Source organism: Podarcis pityusensis (genome assembly GCF_964106645.2).
Source record: "Podarcis pityusensis genome assembly, chromosome: 1".
Classification (NCBI taxonomy): Eukaryota; Metazoa; Chordata; class Lepidosauria; order Squamata; family Lacertidae; genus Podarcis; species Podarcis pityusensis.
Window position 1 is genome coordinate 133,302,105 of NC_138028.1, and position 20,784 is coordinate 133,322,888.

Consider the following 20,784-nt stretch of genomic DNA (forward strand, 5'->3'; position numbering starts at 1 on the left):
TCTGCTATTAGAGTCATTTGAGTCAGAGGAAGTCAGTGTGATGTCTTCATGCCAGAAGGTTACTCTCTCCAGAGTAATGTCCACAGTGGTGAATGCTCAACTTCATGGAACTGCTAGCCGATCATTTAGGCATGGCTAAGCTCTTCTGGTTTTCTCCTTGCCCTCCTTTCAACGAAAAAGTGGGCACTTAAACATTGAAGTTGTATAAATTTAGCACCTATGTGTTATCATGGTTCAGAAGGGGCCACGTCTGTCACAATTTCTGATTTGGTTTCATAGCACAATAACCACGTATTATTCAGAAATAAGTCCCACTGAATTCAATAGAGATTGTTCCCTAATAGATAGGTACAGAATTGTAGCTTGACTTGGTTAGTCTTAAAGGTGCCACACAGAACTGTTAATAAGGATTCCCATAATTCGATCATTAAAGAACAGGAAGCAGAGAGTAGGAATAAATGGACAGTTCTCATCATGGATGGATATAAGAAGTGGGGTCCCTCCAAAGATCAGTATGGGGACCACTCTTTAACTTGTTGCCTTCCTCCTAGTTTGTATCCCCAACTGGTTAAAATGTATAAGATATGAGGCTGCCGGCGGGGTGGGTATGGATGATGGGTATGTATACTGATAATGTTATTTTAAAAGAATGTACTCACTAGTATGTGAATGAAGGAGCCATATCAAAGTAGTTAGTGCAATAACAAATGCTGTAAAACTTTATAGGATATGAACATATATATACGTGTGTGTGTGTGTGTGTGTGTGTGTGTGTGTGTGTCTAACAGTGTGTTTCATATTACTTCTTTCTTCTTAATAGGGCATGCTGCTGAAGCGAAGTTGCAGATCTTTAAATAAAGAGTGGAAGAAGAAATATGTTACTCTCTCTGATAATGGCGTACTGACCTATCATCCAAGTTTACATGTAAGTGTGCATGCATTTCACAGTTATCAAATGATGTTTCAAAACCAGGAATCAGACCCACACAAATTACAGTGGTTAGTTAATTCAAGGTTAGTTAATTTTTGAAGGAAGTGGAAGGTTTTTGCCTGGCGCCTAAAGATACATAATGAAGGCACCAGGCAAACCTCACTGGGGAGAGCATTCCACAAACAGGGAGCCAGTACAGAAAAGGCCCGTTCTCTGGAACTCATATAGGAGGCACACAAAGAAGAGCCTCAGATGATGAACGCAGAGTCCGGGACGGTTTATATGGGGAGAGGCGGTCACTGAGGTATTGTGATCCTGAACTGTTTCCATAACCTTTCATTGCCTACAGACAGCCACCCAATCTTAAACAACTCCTCACCCACAATAATACAGCAAGCAGATTTAACATGGACACTGGTACCAGAGCCTGCAGTAAACCCAGATGCCAGCATTGCTGCCACATACACCCAGACAGCACCATCACTGGACCCAACAACATCAAACGTACCATCTCAGGCCTATTTAATTGCTCATCTTCTAACATTGTGAAGGGAGTGGATAGAGGTTGACTGACAAGTATCCATTATTTTTTTAAAGGAAAATGCAGTTCTAATCAATGTGAAAATTAGAATTAAAAACATAGTTTGATTACAGTTGAGTATTAGGGGGGGGGGCGTTTGATAAGATACATAAGTGCCATTTCAGAGTTTCCTTTGATAAAGGGAATGGTTGCTAAATGTAGCTTTCAAATGTAGTGTTATTGGAGAGCCATAATGCATAGTTTATTTTCTGTGCAATATTAAGCCTCCATCTATGCTTTATTTATTTGCACAGATTTTGGTGTTTTTATAGAAATCATTCTTTTCACACTAAATGACAATGTATTAAACTTTCTATGTCTTTTCCCAGTGGAGTAGAAAGTTTGCTAGGAACATTTCAAAGGCAAACATAATTTCTTTTAAGAAGCTCATCTCCCGGCACTTGGAAGTAACCCTGTATTTCTGAATTTAGACTGAAAGTATCACTGTGTGTTATCCAGTAGTACTGAACATATAAGAACAGTGTGCATAACGATGTGGCTACATCCAGCAGTATTTTATAAATACGTGTTTTTGGCTAAGCTTATAACACAATTGTAGATTTCCTAAGGTCTTTCGTAGGAGGAGATGATCTCTTTCCCCCCCAGGTGTGCCTGTGGCCCCAGTGGAAACCAATCAAGGTGCGATTTATGTTCATTAAGTGCTTGTCAAAACTGAAAAATTTTCTAATCAACAGCAATCTAACTGAAGCCTCCTCAGTGGCTGGGAGTGTCGCCTCTGCAGTGTCGGCTACTTGCCTGTTACAACTCTAGGCTAGAAATCCACTGATGATTACATTAGGCTAAGCTTCGAAGTAAATGAACCATATCTTATTTAGGTGCAACTAGCTTCAGTGTAGTCCTGCCCTGCAGGGCACTTTATAGCATTTTATGGCTTTAAAATTAGTGTAGCTTCCCATTTGCTGCAGGGTGCTACATGTTATGCCTTTGAACCCCATAAGCAAAGGGAAGGGGGTCTTTGTTCCCCTCCCTTTATTTTTCCTCTGCATTTTAGCTATTTTATTTTGCATCTTTTCCAGACGGCATTTTGCAATAAAAATGTCTGACTTCCCTCTGTACACAAAAAAGTAGAGTCATCAGCATTTGCCAGTCAGTACATACAATACTCTCAAACAATACTTAGCAATCTAAATAGATTTGCAGGTTGTTAACCAGTTTTCAATGATCTTTTTCAGTTATAAAATAGCGTTTTGAAATAAGATTTGTAATTTGCCATAATTTGTTGTTTTCCTGTAAAGTATGGTTTGTATGAATTAAATAAATTTTCAGTCTACTAAGACTGAATTAAATTAGTTATTGATAGGGAAACAAAAGCACAAAGGCATTTCACACAGTTAATTGGATAGAAGTATGACGAGCATATTAAAGACAAAGAATTTAACTTAACTCACTTAATTTCTGCAGAAATTAATATTGCTAATTATCAGAATGGTAAAAGATTGATGTGTTTTGCTTACTTTGATTGGAATAAGGAGGCATTGAACAGTGGTGATAAATAAAATAAGGGATGATTAGGTTAGCAGACATTGGATAGGGTTGTTATAGTTAGTGTACTCTATTATGCCCACGTAGATTATAAAGAATTGTTGTCATTGAGTCTTTTTAAAGAGAATGAGATTTTTCATCAAGTAAGCTAAATAAAAGTAGAGAAAATCATTGGCCCTGTGTGATTTCTAAACTCTCCAGCAGGGCACAGTATGAAACAGTGCAAGGTAAATAGGTCCCATGCCAGATCTAGTTAGAAATCAGAAAACCTATTCTGCATGTCCCATAAGTCCTTTTGAGCATAACAATTCATGCATATGGTCTATGGTTTCTGAACTGCTCAGTCAAGCCCTGATTCTGCAGTGTTCTTAGTAAAGTCTAAGTAAGGCTTTGCCATTAATAATTTAGCATTTTATATCACCTCTGCACCACCATAAATGTACTACTCATACATGGAGAGGAAGTACAGACTGATCCCCAACCAAAGATGTACTTTGCAAATCTTAGTTTAATATTATATTTGTAGAAAAGAGTGCATTCTAAAACCTTTAAGAACTTGTACTGCATGAATACCAGGGATATTTGATTAAAAAAGAAAAGAAACAGTAGAATCTGTCCCCACGTCACATTTATTAACTTCTACTGGTACTTTCCTCTGCCCCTCATATGTCATGTATTTCTCCCTTTTCTTCCCTTCTGATTCTGGTTAAACATGGATCATTGGGAACATAGGCCTTGATACAGAATCAGACCATTGACCCATCTAGCTCAGTACTGTCTGGCAGCATCTCTCCAGGATTCCAGCCAGGAGGCTCCTCTTGCCGAACCTGGAGATTCCAAGAATTGACCCGGGAGCCTTCTACATGCAAGGCAGATACTCTGCCACTGAGCTACAGTCTTTCTTTTGCCCATGAAGTTAACTCTGGTCAATGTCACCCTTCCTATATTTCCTGGCTTCACACAGCCCATAAATAATGCTTAACAAGAGAGTGTGTGGATAATCTGATAAAAGTGCACGGCAGCTGCCTTATTTACTGCTGTTTAGCGAGAAACAATATAATGTGTAGCAATGTGGGTGGTGGGTATTTTGCTTTTGATATGTCCAAAACTAAAGCAGAAGCTCTAGATGTCAAACATTTGGATTATTTTGAAATACAACGATTCTGCAGGCAATCCTAATGGGGCGATCCAAGGGGGGGGGGTTGAGATTCAGGAATTCCTACCCCCCTAGTTCTAATCAAGCAGCCTTCTGAAACGATCTATTTGTTTTAATTTTTAATCTAATCTTAATTTAGCATCTGCATGCTTCTTTTCCAAAAGCAATGTTGAGATAAAAATGGCTCACAACACTAACAATGCAGTAGAAAATAACATATGTATGATCTTATTTAGGTGCAACTAGCTTCAGTGATGGGACGCGGGTGGCGCTGTGAGTAAAACCTCAGTGCCTAGGACTTGCCGATCGTATGGTCGGCGGTTCGAATCCCCGTGGCGGGGTGAGCTCCCGTCGTTCGGTCCCAGCTCCTGCCCACCTAGCAGTTCGAAAGCACCCCTAAGTGCAAGTAGATAAATAGGTACCGCTTTATAGCGGGAAGGTAAACGGTGTTTCCGTGTGCTGCGCTGGTGCTGGCTCGCCAGAGCAGCTTCGTCACGCTGGCCACGTGACCCGGAAGTGTCTGCGGACAGCGCTGGCTCCCGGCCTCTTAAGTGAGATGAGCGCACAACCCTAGAGTCGGACACGACTGGCCCGTACGGGCAGGGGTACCTTTACCTTTACCTTTTAGCTTCAGTGTAGTCTATGGCTTTAAAATTAGTGTAGCTTCCCATTTGCTGCAGAGTGCTTCATGTTATGCCTTTGAATCTCATAAACAAAGGGAAGGGGGTCTTTTATATGGTTATGGTGTTATACTGATACATTTGTCAGCTGGGGTCTCACTCACCCTGGAGGGAACACACACTCCCTTGCAAACAGCAGCACAACCGAGCCAGGATTGCAGACTTTGCAGCTCCAAATTTCTGTTAATGGCATGCAACTGATAGAGAGAGACAACACCTTCTTTTCTAATAAAGAGGAATCTTACTCCAGAATGGATCTGTTTCCGATTTCACCTAACATGACTCAGGAAGCATACATGATGGACTCATAGAACCATATAATTGTAGAGTTTCACTAGTAAGAGGATAGTGCAACTCATCTACGTGAGTTTAGGACTTTTTATTTTAAGAGAAAAGGTGATTTAGAGGAGTCACTTTTTTACATGGTATACAAAAAGCTTCTCTTTCTATCTCAACGCTAGAACTTGTGGACATGAAACTGAACGTTGGAAGTTTTACTGCAGACCAAAAAAGTACTTCACACAGCCCATAAAGAGGTGTTGATGGCCACAGACTTAGATGCCTTCAAAATAAGATTCATGGAGGAAAGGGCTATTAATGGCTGCTCCACCTCCACTCTCAGTTGCTGGGAAATACAAGTGGGGAGAGTCCTGCATTCAGGCTTCCCATGGGCATCTGGTTGTTCTCTGTGAGAACAGGAAGCTGGGCTAGATGGGCCATTGGCCTGATCCAGGCTCTTCTTATTTTCTTATGAAGCTAATAAAGGGTCTCCTAGCCACACTCCTCTTCAAAATGTCCCAATAGAAGTGGGATGGATTAATTTTAATTATTATAAAAAGAAAGTTCAACAAAAATTTAAGATAGTTGTAATCTCTGACAGTAGTCCCTAACTTGGATTGCGCAGTTACTTTTTATTTTAAAATTATTTTAAAATATTTGGTAACTTCCTCTTAGTCATTTATAAGCAAAAGTCTATTTCAACACATGTGTCAGGGAGAATTCAGAGGAGGAAGTGACAGAAGAGGCGGAGCAGGGGCTCGGGGATGCTGTGGAGCCCTTCAACCGCCCAGAGGCCCGGGAAGGGAGCTCAGACTCTGGAAGGGAGGGGGCTTTCAAATCAGCAAAGATTTGAAGGAGGGAAATGAAACATAAGGGTCAAAAACGTCTTGCGAAATTTCCCCACCTCCTTTGTTGGCGGGAGAATCGAAGGAAGCCACTCCCCGAATCTGACTCAACGAATTCAGATGCATAATCCTGAACTGTAGCTGTTTCTTACACATATGTAATAAAAAATGTAAATATCAAGCCGACTGTGCCGGGGTGTTAATGTGAAGGGGAGACACCACCTTTACAACATGTTGTACAGCCTTATGTGCAGTGAGCGGTAGTGTAGTCAAATTATCACATCAGCACTGCTCTGTTTGCACAAATGCCAAGGGTATCCTCAGAAAGAAAAGCAGTGGCTATCAATATAGTGGGTGTATGGTAGGAATTTATTGATTGATTAATGTGTTTTGAGTTTAACTTCAACTACCACATTGCCCACAGCTGACTAAGATGAAGTTGCCAGTTAATGATAACTGTAGGCAATTACGTATGTTGTATTTTACTAGCACAAGAGAATGTGTGCAGATCTCAGTTTAACAGAAATGCTTGCATCTAGGTAGCAGAGGTAAAGTGTATTTTCGATGCACTAGGCTGCTTTGCAGCAATTGCTGTGCAGATATTCAGAACAGATTGGATGTGTTGTTGCATATTATTATTTCTGTAGGAATCCGTTTGGTGTACGGAAGTCCTAATGGAATATGCCACGACCTTCCCCACACAGACTGACTGCCCAAATCCCCTTGAAAACAGCTCCACAGAAGGTGGTACCCGTGTTAAGCTGTGCTTCTGTCAGCAAGCTGAGAGCTGTGGGTCTCTGACATGGCACTCAATTGCTAGCAGGTTTCTCTCATTGCACCTCATTTGCATCTGGGACATCAATTAGCATGTTTGTTGAGGCTAATTGAATGAAACTCAATCATAGCTCTTAATTGCTTGACTATGTGAAAAGAAATCACATTAATGCAGCTAATTAAGTGTATGGCAATAGATGCAACATAATTAGGAGTGGAATGTAAAAAACAAGCGATGGCAGAGGTGCAAGAGCCACGGGGTGCAGGGTATTCAGATGCTCAGTTACCTTGATATGAACACCTTTCGGGAGGAGACCCTCCTGGCTCCGGTGCTTTTTGTATGCTGCTGAATTATGAACGTGGAAAACTTGAGAGGCAAAATGTAAATGGATTTGCAATTACTACTTTTTCAAGCTGTTGAGGGGCAGAAGATAGCACTTCTGGGGTGGGCCACTATGGAGTTGGCTCTGGGGACTTGTTAAGTGCTGTTTAAAAGTACTTGGCTTTGAATTACCCTCGTGTCTTGTTAAAGGTTCTTTCCCCCTCCTGTCCCCCCATCTTTTTTTTTCTGCGATCAGCATTTTCTACAACTAACGTCTAGGGGAGTTTTCTTTGTAATATTTGCATATCAAAATCAGGCTTGCTATCTTCTCTTTAACACAGCATATTCCAGATGACAGGGTCATCTTCATCTTTTTCTAATGTGATCATACAATAAATCACTATTCTGAAGTGGCTATGCTTTTTTGTAACCTTTTATTTCTCCAGGGCAGCAAAATTTGCGATGGAAAAGTGTTGAGATCTTGCTGGAAGGAAACAGCACTTTGACAGTTTCCTAGTCTGTGAAACAATTACTGTTATGTACTTTATATACAGTGAAAGGGACTGTTGCATTACACAGTGTTGAAACATTAAGGAATAGTTTAAGATGACATTTCATACAGTGATGTTAGCGTCACAATTTCATTGAAAAACAGTATTGACATCTCCCCCTGAAACACTCCCCTCTGCCGCTACCGCCTAAAACATATTTGTGGCTTATATACTAGAAGCCATACTATATTGTAGCTGGAAAAGGTGAGGGATTCATAACATGAGACTGATAAAATGGACAGAGAACTACTGGAGCCAGCCCCACAAACAATTATTATGGGGGGCCCAGGCACCTACTGATTTTGTAGAATCTGCAGTGGGTAAAAACACTGGGTTTAAAACCGCTCCATCGAGCAGAATGTCATGATATGTTGGGAGATAATAATAAAGTTCACTATCCCTGGTCTAAAAGTTTAGGATACATTTTGAAAACATTTTATTTCATTTACATGGAATACGCAGTCAAGGTTTAATTAAGATTTTAAATTATTGTTCTTGTCTCAAGTTGAGCCATGGACACTTAACATGTATGTTATAGAAATTTGAAAGTGGGGGCTAGTATTGATTTCAAAAGGTAATGTACGCTTTTTGCAATGATACTGTATGCGATTTGTCAAGACTAGCTTCTGAACTGTCAATGTCTTTCATTCCTCTCCCTCAGTAATAACCTTTAAAAACAATCATACGGCTACACTATTTACCAGGCTTGTTTTTCGTCCATTTTCCCTTTCTTTGCAGTTAGATTTTGGAATTCAGTAGTACTGTCGGTGAAAAGCATAGATGCATAAGAGTGAATTCCCCTACTTTGTACCTCATACCATGCATCTAATTCTGGGCTAATTCTTTCATTGGTGCCTTTTATGCCTTTATGCCTGCTGAAAATTAGGTCTGTTAATTGTGTTCTGCATGACTCCTACATTGATGGAGCTTTTTCACATTCATCTGCACTTTATTGTCATAAGTCACTTTAATTTGTCTTTAAAAAATACAAGTTTTTTTAAATAAATAAGGTCTGTATCATCAATCAAGGCTGTTATACCATGGGGTAGATAGTTTAAAATACTCATTTTAGGCAGGCATCTGAAAACTGTTCTGTTGAATAAGCTAATACAGTTTCCCACTCTCTGTCCATGCTTTTTCATGTCCATGTGCGTCATGTATAACAAAAATACTGCTTGTTTGCTGTCTTTCATATATAGGCTCCAAAGAGTTGCTTTACATGTACCCATGGGTTTGAGCATTCCCAGTGGGAATTATATACTTTCCTGTTTAACAGCCTAGCGTCTCCTATGCTATGTATAGTCTGCTTTTAGAAGTTCTCTGAAGCTCAACAGTAGTTTTGCATATAGAACAGTGCATTGCTGTTTTAATAAATCAACACCCAAAGCCCTGTTGGGCACATGGAACTAGTCGTGTAAGGTCTTTGGATCCTACCATCTCAAAATCACATCCATCCTCTCTCCCACATTAAAATACATACCTTCATGTTCCTTTCATGCAGGATTATATGCAGAATGTTCATGGAAAAGAAATTGATCTTCTGAGGACCACAGTTAAAGTCCCAGGGAAGAGGCCACCTCGAGCTACGTCAGCATGTGTACCCATCTCCACTCCGAAAACAAATGGCTTGTCCAAAGACATAAGCAGTTTACAGATCTCACCAAATTCAGGTAAGTTTTAAAGCAACACGACTACAGTCCATTGCAGTTCTATGATTAAGTGTTGCTGGTTTTTTGTATGGAGGATCACTCTATTGTGTGACCCCAACTGCCACCTGAAGTTGTACATTCCAGGCATTGTGTCAGTGTACCTCCCAAGGTATTCTAACTGGTGTGCAGAATGCAGAACTGCTAAGGAGTTGGTAGTTAGCAACTTCTGCACCCCAGGCAACATTTCTGACCCTACAAGCAACTTTTTCAACCCCCAAGACCCATCTTGCTAGAGGAGGTGGAGTCTGTGGCAGGGAAAGAAACCTGTGCCCTCTCCACTTTTGAAATGATCAAGAGGGAACAAAATACCTCCCCATGGCTCTGCACTGGGATCTCTCTGCATGTTAGCATGTGTGTGTCTGCCTGCATGTGAGAGTAGGTGTTGTGTGTAGTGTAAGAGTGTGGGGTGGCCACATCCACCAGTGGCAGGAAACAGTGCCGTCTCGGGACAAAAAACATGTCAACTATCTAAGTCTTGATTTGATGATGCAATGATCGGGGGACTGATAGAGCAAATAATCAGGACAAGAGTGGCTACCAGATAAAATTTCAGCTTGTGAGTGTTAAAACACAGGTTACATAAGATGCGTGTTTCCCTCACATTTACCATAAGGTCAATGGGTCTTTACTTCTATGACGTGTTTAGAACATCTGATACCTGTTTCAGTGTTTTGTGTTGGAAGCTGATATCTTAAGACTGCACCAGTCTACTTGCATTGGCAGCAGCATATACTTCTTTTATCCCCTGCCCAGTGTATTGGTCTAAAGACTGTTTGAGACTGCCTAATGGTTTTCATGGAGGCCATGAAGTGCCAAGCTGGCCCAGCAACAGGGGTCCTCCAACACGATGCCAGAAACCAGCTTGGTTAGAGATGCTGGAAGGCATGAGGGTGGTTGATACACCAGCAGCATCCCCAGTCTGTCTCTGGCCCAATACCAGGTGCAGACCTTCTAAATCCATTCCAAGATCAAGTGGTTTTCTGTTGAGGCGGCGCTTGTATGAACAATAGCACTTGCTGCCCTCAGCCCCTTGGTCTAGTCTGGGGCTGAACCGAGAACCCAGATGGGCACAATTGAGTTAGGTCAGGGCCACCTAGCATTAAGGTTACCAGACGTCCCCATTTCCCGGGGACAGTCCCCAGATTTACAAATCAGTTCCCATACAAAATCCATTGAAGTTGTAAAGTGTCCCCAGATTCATGGAAAAAAATCTGGTAACCTTAACCTAGCTCACCTATCCAAGTCGCAATAAGGCAAGCCTTTCATCCACAGTAAAGTCATGGACAAGCATGATCTTGATACAGGCTAACCTGGCATTCAGTGACAGCACCTTCAAACTAGACAGCTCAAATGATAAAGTAGCAGTAGTTTCCGGAGGAGTGGGAGTGCTGAAACAGGACAGTGACCAAACATATGGGTCTCCACCCCAGATAACAGTCAGCTCCTCCACTCCAACTATACCTGCTATCTGCCTACCCCGTCACATCCTAGCACCATCACTCAATGTCATACAATACAGCAGGAACATTAGGACCACAGATAATAAACAACCACTTGAAGTCTGAAGATGCCACTTGAGTCACTTTCCACAAACCAACAATATTTTGAATTCCAAACAAATGTTTTATCTTGCTGTTTCTACTCACATAGTTCACTGGGGGGGAGGCGGATTCTTATAATTTCTAACGTCAAAACTAGTGTGCTTCAAAACAAAATACTGTGGTGGCCAGTTCATCATATGTTAAAATTTGTATGCAGGAACTGGTTTTTCTGAGTACCAAATGCAGGCACAGTGTGTTTGGGGAATGGTTCCCACGCGCAGAAATTGCAGTTTGAAAGGACATGGACATGTGATGCAAGAATGGGAAAGGATTGGGTCCCTGCTGGTCTGGATTTTGCCTGTAAAATGTGTGCTCTATAATGCAAGAATTAGTATGGAGTGCATCATATAAAGCAGCTTTGCATCAATTTACTTCTAAAACACGCTTTTTTCTTAAAAAGAATAAATGCTTAAAAGAGTCTTTACAAAAAACTTTTTAACATAATGTGTTCCAGGGGGCAACACCTGTGACCCTCCATATATTGTTGGGATTCCAACTGTCATGAGCCCCAGCCAGCATGGCCAATGATCAGGAAGGTTGGGGGTTAAAGTCTGGCAACTTCTGAAGAGCCACAGGTTCCCCATTTCTGAGCCATGAAAACACATGAAGGAAAAAGGTGGACCCAAATTTTGTGGGTGGAATTAGTGAAAATTGCTTCCAAGTTTCTCAGGGATTTCTCCAGTTGGCCTATTTTCAAAAGGCACTGTAATGAATCCATCATTATCAATGGGGGGGGGGGGCTTTTTCATATGAATTGGGTTGGGAATTGCAAGAAGGCAGTTTGATTACCTGTTTTGAGTAGTTTACCAAAATATAGGGAGAAATGAAAGTGAATGTAAGTTAGCAGCATCTTACAGTTGTTGCTCATGTTTTAATCCAAGTCATTCCAAAATTTACCAGATGCAAGTCCTTGTAGTTTGGAGCAAGAACAAATTTGTCTTAGCTCCCACTATGCTTATATGACATTGAAATCTAATCTGTTGGTTCTCATTATAATTATAATTATAATTATTATTATTATTATTATTATTATTATTATTTATACCCCGCCCATCTGGCTGAATTTCCCCAGCCACTCTGGGCAGCTCCCAACACAATTAATGGTGGTGGTGGTGGTGGTGATGATGATGATGATGATAATGATGATAATAATAATAATAATAATAATAATAATATAAACGATCAAACATCGAAAACTTCCCTAAACAGGGCTGCCTTCAGATGTCTTCTAAAAGTCAGATAGTTGTTTATTTCCTTGACATCTGGTGGGAGGATGTTCCACAGGGCACCACCACTGAGAAGGCCCTCTGCCTGGTTCCCTGTAGCTTCACTTCTTGCAGTGAGGGAATCGCCAGAAGGCCCTTGGACCTGGACCTCAGTGTCCAGGCAGAACGATGGGGGTGGAGACGCTCCTTCAGGCATACTGGGCTGAGGCCATTAGGGCTTTGAAGGTCAGCACCAACACTTTGAATTGTGCTCAGAAACATACTGGGAACAAATGTTTTGTTAACTCTCTCTCTCTGGTTCCCCCACCCCTCTCCCTGAACATATTTTCAAGTAATACCTTATGTACCAGAAAAGGTGTAACATTGGAGCTGCACTGCAGGGAGAGTGGCTGAGCCCAGACAGGAGAGAAAAATGAAAATGCAGCTCATCAATCTGATTTCCATACTTAAAGATAGCTTCTGTCATTACATCCACAAATGAAACCTGTTATAACATAACCCCAGATTTGAAGAGAGAGCCAGTCATTTTGTAAGAGCCAAATGATTTTTTTAAAAATTGAAGCAAACTAATTTTTTGCCTTGCATTTTAATTTCTTTACAGCTGCTCTGTGCAGGTCTGCCATGAAAACTGAATATATAGCAGATGATAAGCAATAGCCCCTGCTTGTAGTTGCCAGTTATTTAACTATTATCCATAGAGCCAGTTATTATTTTAAATTCAAGAAACAAAGACCATGTTTGTAAAATCTATTGCATTAAGACTTTTTGGATACTAACAGAATATATGGGGGAAGTATATGACTAATGTTAAATTATTATTTTATTATTATTACTTATATAAATTAATATTTATATGCTGTTTATATGTAAAAATGACTTTGAAGCATCCTACAACTATAAAATCAATATATTATTAAAATACACAATAACAAACAGCTGCTTTATGGACGAGAAGTATGAGGATTGGTAGAAATTCATATTTCAGAGGCAGCCCAAAAGATATTTCATAATATCTTACATTTACTTTTTAATACCCCAGCTTCACACATTAGAGTTGAGACAGGGCAATTTTCATTAGTTGCCACAGCAGAAATTCACACAGTTCATACCAGCTACTGATAGGCTTGTATGAATGACAGAGTTCCCAAATTGTATCTACAAGAACAAGTCTCATAGATCAAAATTCTGCAAAGGATAATTGGCATGCCAACATAAAAATCAATATAATTTTTCAGAGGCCTCTGTGGCACAATTGAGCTAGTCAACTCAGCTAAATTGCAGATAGGAATAGGATTTGAATGTTAAATGTTCAAATGCACAGTAGCAATACAATTGGTTCCATTATTGCAAAAGGGCCTGCTTCCTGGAAATGCTTCACCAGGCCCTTGTAAGCTCAGTGGAACCTTCAGGCCAGCATGCTTTCAGACAATGTAATCCGTGGAATTAAAAAGCAGAGACATCACCTTGCCAACAAAGGTCCGTATAGTTAAAGCCATGGTTTTCCCAGTAGTGATGTATGGAAGTGAGAGCTGGACCATAAAGAAGGCTAATCGCCGAAGAATTGATGCTTTTGAATTATGGTGCTGGAGGAGACTCTTGAGAGTCCCATGGACTGCAAGAAGATCAAACCGATCCATTCTTAAGGAAATCAGCCCCGAGTGCTCACTGGAAGGACAGATCCTGAAGCTGAGGCTCCAATACTTTGGCCACCTCATGAGAAGAGAAGACTCCCTGGAAAAGACCCTGATGTTGGGAAAGATGGAGGGCACAAGGAGAAGGGGACGACAGAGGACGAGATTGTTGGACAGTGTTCTCGAAGCCACAAACATGAGTCTGACCAAACTGTGGGAGGCAGTGGAAGACAGGAGTGCCTGGCGTGCTCTGGTCCATGGGGTCACGAAGAGTCGGACACGACTAAACAACTAAACAACAACAACAACAAATCCGTGGAATAGTGTGGTCAGCTGCTATGTGAAAGAACACTTTATTGTGGGTCAAATGAGGAAGAAGCATTGGATCGCCGTTTACCTTGTGTCTACTATCATTCATAGACAAGAATCCTTTTTTAAATAAAATTTGACATTACTGTAGTATCAACCAAGCTGGAACATTTTATTCATGGGAAAATTTAAGATCCAAGTTACAATGTGTCGATTTTGAACATTGATATGTTGAGTCTAAACAATGAATCAACAACCTGCTTGATAGCTACTGATGAATCCATGATCATTGAGCATGAATATGAAAAAGAGCAATTTTTTTTTCAAATAATCATTTCTTCTTTAATTTTAAATTAGCTCATTCTGTTTCAGCTGTAACCCATCATGTAGATCAGACCTTGAGGCAGCACTGTGTTACTGTGCCACCTTTTCATAGAAAAGGGAATTGTGTCCCTGTGGGTTCTGCTGGATCTTAATGGTACACATATCATCAGTCAGGTTATCTGTCTGGATCCCCTAAATGGGCAGGAGTTGAATGGAATGCCAGATAGTGCCAGGAGACTCATGCTTGATGCTGTAGCCTTTGTCTTGTGTTGCATTTTATCTTCCATGCTGTTTACATCTATATGCAACCACATGGACGGGTTGTCTAGAAATTTGGAGTTTGGTATCATCATTAAACTGCTGCTACTCAACTCTCCTTCCCATCACAGCTTGGGGAGGTCATAGAGATTATGAATTAACGTTTGACAGAAGGAAAGAAGGGCCACACTCCAAGGCAGTTGACTCACCAGCCATTATCCACCTCCCATTCAATCAACACTCATTGTTCACTCCCCATTCCCAGGGGGCTAACTGAATTTGAGCCACACCTCCTGACCTCATTGGCTACTACAGTAGCCAGGAGGAACCAGCAAGGAATATAAATTTAGAGCCAGTTAGCAAGAGAAGCTCGCTCCATAAGCTAGAGGGAACCTCAGCTGATGAAGCATCCCAGCCCAAGATGACAAAAGCACCAAGGTGAGTTAAGCTGACTTGGGAGGAGAACGTAAGTGACACCCATTTATTTAATTATTTAATCAAAACAGCACAAGGCAAGGGCACAGTAAGGTCACTCTTCTAGGATCTAAATTCTGTAAGATCCAAATGATGTAAGAATTTGCAACTCGGGAACTAACTTCTAGAGGTAGGAAATTTATAGAAAAACTAATGCTCTACCTTAGCAGGGAAGCTTGGGGGCCACAGGAAATTAAGCTAAAACCTTCATATTTTAAAGAAGGCGTAAAAAGTATATGTTGTTATACATAACACAAATCCTGCCCTTTTAGTTTTAAAAAGGGCATCCTGATCTGAATTGGAACCTCCTCAGCTCCTGTCGACTCCCTGCCCCCATCAGTTCAAAAGCTGCACTGTAGCTTGTTCGTCACATCAGTCTCCATACCTTAGGACTGGAAAGTAGTCAATGTAACACCAGTTTTTCAAAAGGGGTCCAAGGGAGGTCCTGGAAATTACAAGCCAGCTAGTTTAACATCTGTCCTTGGAAAATTAGTGTAAAGTTTTGTTAAATATAAAGTAACCAAGCATATAGAAGTTATCTTACTGAAGCAGAGCCAACATGGCTTTTGCAAGGCCGAATCCTGACTCATGAACATATTAAGAGTTCTTTGAGAGTGTCAGCAAGCATAAGTGATCCATTTCACATAGTATGCTTGGACTTCCAAAAAGCTTTTGACAAAGTATCTCACCAAAGACTCCTAAGTAAGCTTAGCAGTCACTGAATAAGAGGAGATAACTTATGGGCCAGGACTGGTTAAATAGCAAGAAGCAGAGAGTCTGAATAAATGGACAGTTCTCCAAATGGAGAGGTGTGGCAAGTGGAGTGTCCCAAGGATTGTATCCGGACCTGTGCTTTTTAACAATATAGAGTTAGGGGTGAGCAGTGAGGTGGCCTAGTTTGCTGATGATACTAAATTGTTCAGGGCCATTAAAACAAAAGGAGATTGTGAAGAGCTCCTTTCCAAACTGAGTGAATGGGTGGTAAAATGGCAAATGCAATTCATTGTAAACAAGTGGGAAGTGATGCATGTTGGGGCAAAAAAATCTTGATTTCACAGGTGTGCTCATGGGTTGTGATCTGGGGATGACAGACCAGGAATGAGGCCTTGGGGTCATGGTAGATAACTAAATGCTGATGTCGACTCAGTGTGTGGCTCTGTGAAAAGGTCAAATTACATGCAAGAGATCATCAGGAAAGGAATTGATAATACAACATAGTGCTGCTATACAGATCTATAGTGTGCCCACATCTGGAACACTGTGTATATCTCTGGTGCCATCTTCTAAAAAGAGAGAGAGAGTTGGGAAACATTCAGAAAATGGTGACCAAAATTATCAAGGGAATGGAACAACTCCTCTGTGAAGAAGGGTTGCAACATTTGGAAATTCTAAGTTTAAAGAAAAAGTGAGTAAGAGGTCTATAAAATTATACCTGGTATGGAGAAAGTGTATAAAGATGTTTTCTCCACCTGTCAGAACATTAGAATTTGTGGACATTCAGTGAAGCTGAAGGTTGGAAGATTCAGGACAGATCAAATAAATTACTTCATGCAGCACGTAATTAAACTGTGCAACTCACTCCCATAGTGATAGCCACCAATCTAGATGACTTTAAATGAGGATTGGACAAGGGGAGAGGGCTACTCTTGTGCTCGAATCCTGCGTGCGAGTTTCCCATTGGCGTCTGGTTGGCCACTAGGTGAAGAAGATGCTGGGCTAGAAGGGCCATTGTCCTGATCCAGTAGATGCTCATCTTATGTTCTTAATAAACTGGATGGAGGCCAACAAATTGGCTGCATCCAGTGACAAGAGTTCTTCCTATTTTGGATCTGTTTGAACTTGCCTTGAAAAAATCAGCTTTAGTGTTGGGAGTACTTCTGGATGCCATGTATTGGCTATGGTTAGGACTGCTTTTCTGGCTTCAGTTCTTATTGAAATATTTAGCCAAATGCAGCTGATAATTTTTTGACTGGCCAAGTAGAGAAAGCTTATTGCAGAATCATTTTGATATGTTGTTGTTGTTTAGTCGTGTCCGACTCTTTGTGACCCCAGAGCACTTCCCCTAAAAAGACCATGTGTTGTTTCATGTCTTAAAAATGGTATGCTGTGCTGTATTATGGTTGTTTTATGATTTGCACACTACAGAAATCTCCATTTTATTATGTATTAGTTATATTTAACACCACTGAAATATCCTGTATGTGTTAATGGTACAGCTGTTATTAGCAATCATTAATACTTCTAACCATTATTATCTGTTAACTATGTGTGACACTTTGGACATGTTGCAAAAATATGAAGTTTGAGCCTCATAAATGAGAATTTCATATCTTATTAATCTTGATCATCAAGGAAGCTATGCGGTGGCCATTAGTAGGCTTATTTTATGGTAAAGTGCTGAGAATCAGATTAAGCTGTAATGGTCTGCCTTCAGACATTTCTTTTTTTTTAAAAAAGAACAATTTAAGTGAGACTAACCTTCTTAAAAGTGTGGAATTTTTACATTCTGTAAATGGGAACAGGCAGAGGGAAAAGATCTGTCCTGGATTAGTTTCTCCTGCTGTTCCTGCCAACTGCTTTGTGTCCGGGAAAATGTGAGTCTTGAACAGTGGATCTACAGTGCTTTGCTTGACTTGAAAACCAACTTTAATTAGTGGTCAACCCTGAGCTTTCCCCTGCCCTAAGGCCACCAGAGAATTTAGGAAAGGGGAGAATTCATATAAGGAAGTATCCTCCATGCTAAAGCAACCACTTCCTTGATTGTGAAAGGTATTTGAAGACACTCAGCCCCAGCCTCCTCCTCTCCAACTCAGGATTCTACTTTGCTTGTTGCTCCCAGAATCCCTCCTTCCTCCTCTTACGGGACCTGACGAAACAGTCCTTTTCACATTATCCTGGATTCTGTCTCCACACTGCAGAGATACCTCTACAGGGATGTGTATCTGAGCTTTGAGCAAGGAGAAGGAAGTGAGTTTGTGTCATATTGAGTTAAAAAGATATCCTCCTTGCTGCAGCAAGCTGGCAAGGGGATTTGTGGAAGCTTGATCTTGAAGGATTCTGTACAGCATGAAAGATCAGCGAAAGGGCACTGGGATTGAATGCTTTGGGTGGGGGCTACTGGAAGAGATTTCCTACATCTCCTTCAGAGGAAGGGGGAATGACTCACCATGTTTTTGAGGGCTTCTTGAATGCTTCTAGTGCTGTGTTTTGCACAGTGCAAGAATGCATAGATTGGGTTTTCCAGGTAGCCAACAACTAAAGCCCAGAAGTGTGGAGCAGGCATGCAGCTGCAGTTTGCCACTAAAACATTATTTCATTGAAATATTTTCCATTAGGTTGCCTCAATAGGAGAGATGAGAAGCAGGACTCATTCAGTCAGCTCTGCTGAAAGACCAGCTCCACCAGGCACCAGCTGGTCATTAGAAGAACTCCTGTTCTCAGACACAAAGTCTTAAAACTGGAGGTTTTTTTCCTCTTTTTGCACTGCCCCTTTTCCCCTATGTGTCATATTTATTAGATTGTAAACCTGCAAGCAGGGACTGTCTGATTTTAACTGATTTTATGTAAGCATTTGGCTGAAGAGTGGGGTAAAAATGCTATAAATGTATGTTACTTGTGTAGTAAACTTCTACTGACAGTTGCAAACACAGCCCCTGTTCTGAGTGTTGCTTTCACTTTCCTTGTCCCTGTTTAAGGCCATAGAAAAAATATGCAGTTAATGTCTTGATTTCTTTTTATTATTCATGGGGTTATAATTTGACTGAATAAGAAGGGGAGGCGGTCACAGAAGGCAGCATTTTTAAAGTCAGGGCTGTTTAAAACACAAATGTCAAAACATTAACACTGAAATTAAATTATAACCTAAGTGCGCTAAGATTTGGAATGGTGTAGTAAGTACTATGTGTGTTTGAAGTTCCTTGCGTGTCTAGGGCTGAATGGTATGACCCCCAGAGCAGTCATCAGTGAAGTGTCCTGATCATTTGGGTAGCCAAATGTAGGGGCCAGTAATACACTCCCTCCCTAGCCTGCTCACTTTTGTTCATGATCGTCTGGTTTGTGTGTCTCATGTCTTGGTGTGCCTTGTAGCTAAGATTAGTGATTCATCCTGTTCTACTGAAGTTATTATGTTGGGCTCTGGTGGTTATATTTTGCAATAGCAACCGTTTGAATGTTAAAACCTTTTCAAGAAAACCAAGCATTTTCATTCACACACCCCCTTCCCTCTAGTGATTTTTCAAATACTAAAGCCATCAGGAGAGTTGAAAGAGCTGATTTAGCCCCCAAAAGGAGGGGAGAATTCGCATACCTATTCTCAGTATTGAACTGCCATTGACATCTAAAGTCCCCACCATGCTGTTTTCCTCCACACTCCAGCAATCAGGACATCCAGCAAACCCATAAAAATCCAAACTAATAGCATGAATATTCAGTGACCTAGAATACTAATTATTGTCATGAATATTAATGTGATCGGACTTGCTTTTTCCTCTTCTGTTTCTCTCTCTCTCTTTTTTTCCACTCAGCCAGCTCTAAAGATGGGCTATAATGAGAGCATTTAAGAGAGAGAGCGCTCTCCGCCGTGACAGGGACTGGGGTAATAAGGAGAGCTTGATTAACGTGGTGCACTTGGGGGAGAGATGAGAGGCTTCACGTGGTCCTGTTGTGGGGGAGGCAACGAGGCACCGGCGGCTGTGTTGCTGCTCCCTCAGATTAATGAGGCCTAAGAGTGCATTAGGAACAGTGACAAAGGTTTGATCTAATGGGTTCAGTCATTTTTCCTTTGAGTGACAGACGCACAGAAGTAATTGGCTGTGCAGAATGGCAGCTCATTGGCAGTACTTAAGGATACATTATCCCCGTTGTGTGGCCCGCAGAGGCTGTTTATCAAAACTGCTCACACTGCAGACATGCATTTACTAGGCTGCTGTTAGATGTAATAGCTTTAAAATATAATAATAATAGTAATAAATAAATAATAATAATAATATAGGATCAAAATCTTTGTGTGTCTCTTTCTGAAAGTTTCTCTTCCTTTTAGTTTTAAAGAGACTCAATAGTTTAATGACAATGGTTTGCTCTAATTTGTAGGTTATTGCCCCTTTATAGCTTGGCATTGTTCATATATAGTACTCATAAATTTTCTGTAACATGTTGCTTATTTTTTAAGTGTCTATACAAAACCAAAAATTCCTTTTATAAAGGATTTTGGAAGGAATTGCCCATTTTTTGAGAACTCTAATGATTTCTATTCTAAAACATTAATGGATATTTCATATTTTCATGACTTGTTCATAAGGCAGTTAGAAAAAATGCAAGAGCTATAGATTTGTTCCAAGTTTAACATTCATTTATTTCAACAGTGAATACACTTATTTTAATTTTTTTTTGCAGAATTAGGGCAAAATATTTTCCACAAATTTGTGACATTGAAACCATGCTGGTAGTAAGCTTAGAAGTCAATACCACTTTTGTATTTAATTGCCAGATTCCTATTGAGTGCCATGATGCTTAATTTATTCATGTATGTTTTGATGGTGATGTACTTGGCATTGCTGTTTTTGTACAATTAGCAAGTTTTGTTAAAATGGTTTTATTTGAATAATTTTTATTACAGACTTGCTGGCATTTTTA

At 40.6% G+C, this 20,784-nt stretch overlaps 1 protein-coding gene across 4 annotated transcripts in view; it reads left to right on the forward strand.

Annotated features, from left to right (window-relative positions):
* AGAP1 (ArfGAP with GTPase domain, ankyrin repeat and PH domain 1) overlaps window positions 1-20,784 on the forward strand; it is a 320,069-nt gene that overhangs the window by 176,116 nt on the left and 123,169 nt on the right. For all 4 annotated transcript variants that reach the window (XM_081016056.1, XM_081016057.1, XM_081016058.1 and 1 more), the window contains 2 exons: window positions 821-925; window positions 9,123-9,291. In XM_081016056.1, the coding sequence (XP_080872182.1) occupies window positions 821-925; window positions 9,123-9,291 (274 nt within the window). The remainder of the gene's footprint in view (window positions 1-820; window positions 926-9,122; window positions 9,292-20,784) is intronic.